Raw genomic sequence first — 8,917 nt, forward strand, 5'->3', positions numbered from 1 at the left:
TTCCATTCACCCATCACACTGTTATTATAATATGCTTGACAATCAAACATTTAAACATCCCGCTGAGAATAAATGACCAAAGAATTGCAAATGGCTCAGTTTCAAAAAAGGGGTTTATTCACAGCATCTGCAGCCACAGGTAGGCTGCAGCTTTTGCAATTTCACAATCCATTATATTGATTACTCATTACTCTATATTGAAATAGTCAGTGGTAGACATTCATTGCAGCTCACAGGTAAATTGTTAATCTAGGGCAGCGGAATGTAGGTAGACTAGGGAATGTATGTAATAACCTATGGTATTGGAAGAACTTTGAACGAGTCTTTCTAGCTACCTCGTTATGTGTATGTAACCCTTTCAGATTTTGGTTATCAGTAAGCTTCTTTAGCATTTGTAAGTAATCATTAGAATGCTTGCTAAACCGTTGTGTGTATATGCCCATGAGTATGTTCCCATTGCACTCAGTTAAGCCAGGGGGTTCCTGAAGTTCTTCCCAGCAAAGACAGCCTTGTCTCCCAATTCCTCTTCAATTCTGAGAATGAACAGGGGGATAAAGTTTAGCACCACAAAGCAATAATACAATTGTTATGATGCCATATCTGAAAACCATGCTCAACAAGAAAGCCTTTGTAGCAGAACAAAAATTACAAGCGTCACAACATTGATTAGGCTGTAAAGGACATGAACCCTCACCTGAGAATCTGGTTGTACTTGGCCAGACGCTCAGAGCGGCAAGGAGCCCCGGTCTTAATCTGGAGAGGAACAGACAGAGGCAACATTATTTAAACAGCAATAATGAAGACCGTAACTAAAACACAGTAATATGACTATATAATACAAATTGGTTTTTCAACTGTCATATACAGTTGAATACCAACAGTATTTCCTTTGGGAAGCCCCTTACCTGTCCAGTGCATAGGCCCACTACCAGATCAGCAATGAAGGTGTCCTCTGTCTCCCCAGAGCGATGGCTAACCATCACTCCCCAGCCACTTGACTGAGCCATCTTGCACCTGGACAGTGGGAAGAGAGGAGTCATTAGATATAATTTTCCAACTGTGTGAAAACATCTATGAATGTAAGGCTCACGTTAGACTTGCAACTGTCAGGCTATTTGACTTGCCTTGACTCATGAGACGAATCTCAGTTTGTTGACAGTTTCATGAATAGATCATGATTGTAATGCATATTTAGTGTAATTACATCAACTCAAATCTCAGAAAAAGGCAGAAAATAAAAGAGGCTGGAGTTCCTCTTGTAGAAGTCATTATGGAGTAAAGGGAGGTTGAAACTTACGCGGCCAGAGACTCGGTCACAGAGCCGATCTGATTGACCTTCAGCAGCAGGCAGTTGCAGGCTTTGTCCTCCACGGCCTTGGTGATGCGTTTGGGGTTGGTCACTGTGAGGTCATCACCCACCACTTGGATCTCTGTGCTGCCGGTGAAGTTGGACCACGCCTCCCAGTCATCCTGGTCAAAGGGATCCTCAATGGATACCACTGTCAAAGAGGGGACATTGATCATAAGTGACCACATCCAGAGAAGAAAGTCATGGTCCTGTACCTTACAGAGTAGACAACCAGAGAAAAGGACAATTGATAATTTTATGTGTGTAACTTTAATTTCAATTGCCAACTCAGAGCAGTCCTACAATAGGTATTTGAACCATACTATTTAACACAGTGCCCATCTCCATTATAGTGTACAATGATTGAATTGTGAGAATTAAAATACATATAAAGATGATCCATCCAGAGACATTACATAGGTTTTAAACAATTATCAAGGAATGACTAATAGGTCAACAAGAGAGGACAGAACACACACCTGGATAATCCTTGCAGAAGCTCTTGTAGAGGTCAGCCAGCTCATCAGGAGTGATGTAACGCTCTGGGTCATCAGGGGACTTGAAGTCTAAGTCGTATTTCCCATCTCTGTAGAACTCAGAGGCTGCCACATCCATACCGATCACCACCTCTTCTGTGTATCCTGCTTTGCTGATAGCCTCTTTGATCAGCTCCAGAGCTATGGAAAATTAAGCAGAGAAACATTTGTTAAAATATGGTTAATTAGATATTGGCAGCACCTTGTGATCATGTGGGTACTACACAGGGGTGGATGAGGTGAGTTTTTCCCTTAATGTAAAGAGCTGAAGCCAAGCAAGTATCACAATATAGTTTTGGGCTGAAAATAAAACCCACTGATCCAGTCGCTCTTGTACCTTCCTTGTTCTCCAGGATGTTGGGAGCGAAGCCCCCCTCGTCTCCCACATTGGTGGCGTCCTGGCCGTACTTCTTCTTGATGACGTTCTTCAGGTTGTGGTAGACCTCGGCCCCGATACGCATGGCCTCCTTGAAGGTGCTGGCACCCACCGGCAGGATCATGAATTCCTGCATGGCCAGCTTGTTGCCCGCGTGAGATCCACCGTTGATCACGTTGAAGGCCTGGGAAATCAAAAATCCACAATTTATTAAAATGACATTTCATTAAATAAAATAATTGTATTATCAGTCCCTTAAGATCTTTTAACAAAGAGACGTAGGTGGAGAAATGTAACTACACAACAAGCTGTAAGACAAGCAGTGGTGGAAAAAGTACCCAATTTTCATACTTGAGTCATTTTCTTTTAAGGTAAGTCACCCAGTAAATACTACTTGAGTAATAGTCTAAAAGTATTTGGTTTGAAATGTACTTAACAAAAGTAGAATTATAAATCATTAAACATTTCTTATATTAAGCAAACCAGACGACTTGATTTCAATTATTATTATTTTAACCGGCTAGCCAGGGGCACAGTTCAACACTCAGACATAATTTACAAACGAAGCATGTGTTTAGTGAGTCTGCTAGATCAGAGGCAGTAGGGATGACCAGGGACGTTCTCTTGATAAGTGCATGAATTAGACGATTTTCCTGTCCTGCTAAGCATTCAAAATGTAACAAGTACTTTTGGGTGTCAGGGAAAATGTGAGTAAAAAGTACATTCTTTTCTTTGGGAATTGGAGTAAAAGTTGTCAAAAACAAAGTACATATGTTTTAATTTTAACCTTTATTTAACTAGGCAAGTGATTTCCGACCAAATTCTTATTTACAATGACAGCCTACCGGGGAACAGTTGGTTAACTGCCTTGTTCAGGGGCAGAGCAACATGTTTATTTTTTTACCTTGTCAGCTCGGGATTTGAGCCAGCAACCTTTCGGTTACTGGCCCAACACTAACCACCAGGCTACCTGCCGCCCCACGGATTCCCCCAAAAACTACTTAAGTAGTACTTTAAAGTATTTTTACTTAAGTACGTTACACCACTGAAGACAAGGTGGCATGTGTGAGTGCACTTTGATATTAAATAAGAGTAAAATATGCCCTGTGCTCACCGGTACGGGCAGTATGACCTCTGGGTTCCCAGCGAGGTCAGCGATGTGACGGTACAGGGGGACGCCTTTCTCAGCTGCACCAGCCTTACACACCGCAAGGGAAATACCCAGGATGGCATTGGCACCAAACTTTGCTGATGTGTCAAAAACATGAAAAATGAATAAGTGAAATAGATAAGATATACTTTCATATGGGGCAAATATTTAGTCATTCAGCAGACGCCTTCATTCAGAGTGGCTTACAGTCAGTGCATTCAACTAAACTAGGTCAAACACAATATAAATAGTCCTCTGATGTATTCTAATCTGAAACAACTTACACTTGTTCTCGGTGCCATCCATGTCAAGCATGATCTGATCGATTTTCTCCTGCTCAACCACAGACACCTCCTGAGATGAAGAAATAAAATGAGTGTTTGGCACATTGCACACTGAGGAACTAGGCCTGCATTAACTAGGAGTATGTGGAAGTGGAGTGAACACTAGACCTGCTTATATTTACCAGGGTGGGAAATATCAAGACAATATTCCATGTCATTGCCGGAATAACATCAACTTTTTAAAAGTATTATGTTCCTACCTGCCCAACGAGTGCAGGTGCAAGTGTAGAGTTAATGTGGTCCACTGCTTGTGAAACACCTGAAAGACCAAGGAAACATTACTGACTAAGAAACATGGAGACAGATGGGGGATTTGGAAACAAACAATTCATGCAACATCAACAATTCAGTATGCTTTTTCAGACGCAAACAAAATGGTCCTCAAAACAGTCAGAGCACTAATAACCCAATACGTTTTTTAGCTTCCTTGTTATCAAGCTTGGTGAATCATACCATTACTGTGACAAAGTGTTGACTTCATGCACAAGGATGAGTACAGTAGTTATTAAGAGAGACAACAAATCAGTCTGCTTTCATTTCCAAAGTCAACAAGAACATACATCACACAGCAAGACAGGAAAGATGCCTTGGATAAACAGTGAAGCTAATTTGTAAAAAAAATCATGCAAAAGTGAGCACTACTACTCCGTAGTTCTCCAGTATGTCGATACATATGAATGTTGATTTGTCTAGCAAATGTTCAGTGTGTATAAACCCTGTATGACTGACAGAGGGTGCTGTTTTGGTAGTCTTTCTCAATTGTAAAAAAGCAATAAAAATGTCGACATTTGTTTTTGCCAAGGATATTCTATGATAGACACCTTAAGGCAGTGATATTCAAAGTCGTTTTCTAGACTGCCCCCAACCTTAAAAAAAAAAAAAAAGGGGGGGCCAAAAAAATGAAGAGTACAGATTGTACAATTATGGGACCATATACAAATGTTTATGAGAAAGATCATTTTAAATTACATGTATAGGCTTCTTTTCTTTGTGATCGAGATTAAAATGTCATTAATTTAAGGTAACTTGTTTTTTTGAAAAAAAATCTAAAACATATCATTTTTAAGATTGTGACATATTTGAGATTGGGTCATCAGAAATTCTGATGGAATAATACATTTAAAAAAATTTAAAAGGGGTCCCGGCTGAAAAAACTTTGAATTACCACTGCAGGCCTAATTAACGTATACTTAAAAATTATATTATGTGAACGAAAGTGATTTTATTCATTTTTTCTTACAAATCCTAAAGTCTCAACTACAACAAATACATGTGATTTTGTAATTAAAACATTATTGAAATACTGTAGAATTCCACTCATTCTCCTGAGGAGAACCAATATGGCAGCCTGTGGCTTTAAAGACTCATTGGCCAATACATAGCATCGATAATCCAGGGTTTACACACATATTTGGAGCAAACTCACCAATTTAACAGGCCATTTTAGACCTGACAGAGAGGAAGAGTATAAAAAAGGAAGGAAGACTGTGAAGATGGCAGCTGGCAAGTTATAGAGACCTCCCTGGAAGAGACTGCCAACATAATCATACAGTATAATGAAGTTACACTATATTAACCCCAGATACACACCTTTCCCAAGGTAGCGGGACTTGTCGTTGTCTCTGAGCTCCAGGGCTTCATAAATACCAGTGGAGGCACCACTGGGTACAGCTGCTCTGAACAGACCTGGGAGATGGAGAACAGTGACAGAGATAAAATACTGACCCATGAAAAGTAGGGCAATCGCCTATAGGAGGAAATATTGAACTCACTGTCAAATTTGTATAAAAATGTAAGGGTCGTGATCCGTTTGCGTTAGATAACAAAGCAACTGATTCATTTCATCCCCGTTTCGGCAGCCTCCCAGAATCTCCACCCGACATTCCAAAAGTGACCACCGTCTTAAGCAAATTCTCTTGTAACCAGAGATATAAAAATACTCAGAATTAGTGTGGCCTTTGAATAATGTTAGTTTAAACAGTGTACACAACCAAAACATTTCCCCCGACGATTTCAATGTGATATCAACGAGTGATTAACAAAATAGTATTGCGTTTACCTTTCTGCGTTGGCGACCCACGTAAAAAAAAAAAAAAGACAAAAAAGAGACAATCCAAAATGTAGCTGGTTGTCTTCTCCAAGTTGTCCTCTAACCAGTGATATACATATTATTCCCAGATTCCTGCGGTTTTTCAATAGGGTTAGTTTCACCAGCGCATAAAACCTGTTGTCCCCCCTAATCGATACGAGTGATTTATTTACCACTTGTCAAAAAAGGGTTGGGTGCATATGCAGTTTAAGGTGCTCATTATTATTATTATTTTTTTTAAATACTAGTAATATGATTACTATTGTGGCACATATATGTAGTACATTTTATGTTTTTAATATATACTGCACCACTCCAGTCAACGCTTGGCATTGCGCATGGTGAGCTTAGGCTTTTGTGCAGCTGCTCAGCCATGGAAACCCATTTCATGGAGCTCCCGACGAACAATTATTTTGCTGACGTTGCTTCTAGAGGCAGTTTGGAACTTGGTAGTGAGTGTTGCTTCAGCACTCAGTGGTCCCGTTCTGTGAGCTTGTGTGGCCTACCACTTAGTGGCTGAGCCGCTGTTGCTACTAGACGTTTCCACTTACAGTTTGTAGCAGGGCAGAAATTTGACGAACTCACTTGTTAAAAAGATGGCATCCTATGATGGTGCCATGTTGAAGGCCACTGATCTCTTCAGTAAGGCCATTTACTGCCAATGTTTGTCTATGGAGATTGCATGGCTGTGTGCTCAATTTTATACACCTGTCAGCAACGGGTGTGGCTGAATTTGCTGAATCCACTCATTTGAAGGAGTTTCCACATACACTATATATACACAAAACTATCAAACTGTTCCTGCATATTGATTTGGACACTTCAGGAACTATGTTTTGACAGCAAGTAATTTATGAAAAGTTCTTGTCAATAGGAAACAGCGACAGAATCATTTTCAACTTATGTTTAAGGAACAAACATTTTACTTTCAACATTAATGTCCAAAAGTATTCTGAATAGTACTGCTGAATGAGTCCAAAAACATGCTGTGATGAAGTTATTTTGATGATATACCAGAAGTCGTGAAAACGGGTTTGTCCTGTCCAATAAAAGGTAACAAAAGTCCCTAACCTGTATTTAATATAATTTAGTAAATGCTTTTACTTGAGAGTTCTTTGTAAGCCAGTGTTTACCTAGGTAAGCTAGGCTTAGGCTATTTTCAGATTTTATATGCCATTTAGCAGACACTTATCCAAAGCGACTTAAAATGTATGCACGCACTGAATGTTTTATACTGGCATTGCAAGAGCCATGCGCTACCAACTGAGCACAGAGGACCACTTAACAATATGTTAGGCCGATAGCAACGTTTACCTTTGTCAGTGTAGAGGTCCACCTCCACAGTGGGGTTGCCACGGGAATCAAAGATCTCCCGGGCATGAATCTTCAGGATGGACATGGTGCTCGACCTTTGGAGGAGAAAAGTAATACAACTTTTTTTTAAGACTACCAGATAGTCTCACCATGATACGAGTTCTTAGTCCTATAAAACATGATACCTCTATGTCCATTGTGCAAACCATCTGCTGAGCCTGAAAATGTGAATCAGCATGTTTCTTTCAGTTTATCAGTCATTTTTTGGTACTGAAGTTTGTCAGAAACCACCTGACCTTAGGCCAAGGCAATGAATGTGAACACTGCCCCAAATGGCCATTCCATAGCAGAGGTCATTTTTTGACTGCTGAATACAAATAACTTATCAAGTCCAGTACAACTTGTCAGTGGTGGTTAAAAACGTAAAATCTTTCACTCAAGACTCCCCCCCCCCAAAAAAAACAAAAGTGTCCTTCCTGGCGGTTTTAAAGCTTAGTCGTGCTAGCAGTAGGTTGGCCACCTAATTCGATTAGCTACTGTCCATCTGATAAATCACATGACACTGGACTGCAGCATTGGTACGGTATCTTTAGGTCAAGGCTAGAAGGACTACTGGATGTCAATAGACCACGTCTTGAAAGTCAAACCAATAATTTATCATTCTGAACGTTGCAAGCTATCTATTCTCGGCGTTGTGGATGACATTGTGTACGTTTTTTCTTAGAATGATACCTACAAGGATCTCAAATGATCCGATTGACATGAGATCCCCTATAAATCCTCCAAATGGAACGTCCCTTGAACGTGGAGTTGGTGTGTAAAAAGTCTCGTACGTGGGTTGAGAATGCACGTTATGAATGAAAAGGATACACACAGCTCTGGCCACATCACAGCGATGAAGATGAATTGTATCATCACATTACAGGAAAATGCACTACAGATGGCTACATCATTTTTAACAGTCACTGGACTAAATATTGCGTAGCCAAATGAGCTAGAAATCTAACTAAAGTTACTCAAAAGTAATAATGCGAAAGAGCGGATTGCACTGTTTGAAAAAAAGAGGATGAATCAACATGATAGTGGATGGGCTGGCTAGCGGAAACGAATAACCTTATTTTATACCAACAATAGGAACAACTCAGAGCTCTGTCTTCAAAACGGTTTGAATATTGTGAATACACTAAGTTCTCACCAAACAGATGAATGTGGGTAGTCACTTACCTTTGTAATTAAAATAGAGGTCAAGGTGACAGGAAGAGCAGTCTTTCTCGAGATGCCGGCGAGTTCAGTGCGAAGTTCTGAGAGGCGTCGCAAAGAGATTTCCGCTTTTTCCTTTTCTTTGGGAACGTCACTAGTTACCACATCCACAAAGTCATAAACCCCGCCCATTTCTACAACTTCGCTTCGTAAAATGTGATTTTAAAGATAACCTTAACCCTAACCTTAACTGCACTGCTAACCTTATGACTAACCATAACCTTAAATGAAGACCAAATACCACATTTGAGTGATATAGTCACTTTGTGGCTGTAAACCTTTCCGTGTTTTGCTCTTCTTCTCTGGAATCATCAACAAGAAAGCTCCACACCGCCACTATGGCTTAGGAGTAGGGCCTACAGTTTCAAATGTAAAGTTTTATTGAAGTCGTGTGTATGGGATAAGCATGGCATACATCGTCCAACGAAATGCTTACTTGAAGGTTCCTTCTCGAGAATGCAACAACAATAAGAAATAAGAAAAGATAAGGATACGAACAT

The 8,917-nt window shown here is 40.1% G+C and overlaps 1 protein-coding gene across 1 annotated transcript; it reads right to left on the minus strand.

Moving 5' to 3' along the window:
- Window positions 1-95: 95 nt before the first annotated feature.
- Window positions 96-8,511, minus strand: eno1b (enolase 1b, (alpha)). The gene is made up of 12 exons (XM_020486906.2): window positions 8,382-8,511; window positions 7,158-7,252; window positions 5,345-5,440; window positions 3,955-4,013; window positions 3,695-3,764; window positions 3,375-3,508; window positions 2,222-2,444; window positions 1,828-2,025; window positions 1,298-1,499; window positions 906-1,014; window positions 695-753; window positions 96-533 (listed from the first exon to the last, which is right to left on the minus strand). Exons 2-12 carry the CDS (start codon window positions 7,240-7,242, stop codon window positions 467-469), a joined length of 1,302 nt encoding a protein of 433 aa, XP_020342495.1. The 5' UTR covers window positions 7,243-7,252; window positions 8,382-8,511; the 3' UTR covers window positions 96-466.
- Between the last annotated feature and the right edge of the window lie 406 nt (window positions 8,512-8,917).

This window comes from Oncorhynchus kisutch, linkage group LG1 (genome assembly GCF_002021735.2).
Source record: "Oncorhynchus kisutch isolate 150728-3 linkage group LG1, Okis_V2, whole genome shotgun sequence".
NCBI classification, from domain to species: domain Eukaryota; kingdom Metazoa; phylum Chordata; class Actinopteri; order Salmoniformes; family Salmonidae; genus Oncorhynchus; species Oncorhynchus kisutch.

Coding starts and splice junctions, on each gene's coding strand:
- eno1b (XM_020486906.2), bottom strand. CDS start 7,242: ATGTCCATCCTGAAGATTCATGCCCGGGAGATCTTTGATTCCCGTGGC. Junction 3,765..3,954: donor CACCTGCACTCGTTGGGCAG/GTAGGAACATAA, acceptor TCTTCATCTCAG/GAGGTGTCTGTGGTTGAGCA. Junction 754..905: donor TGGGCCTATGCACTGGACAG/GTAAGGGGCTTC, acceptor GTTCCTCTCCAG/ATTAAGACCGGGGCTCCTTG.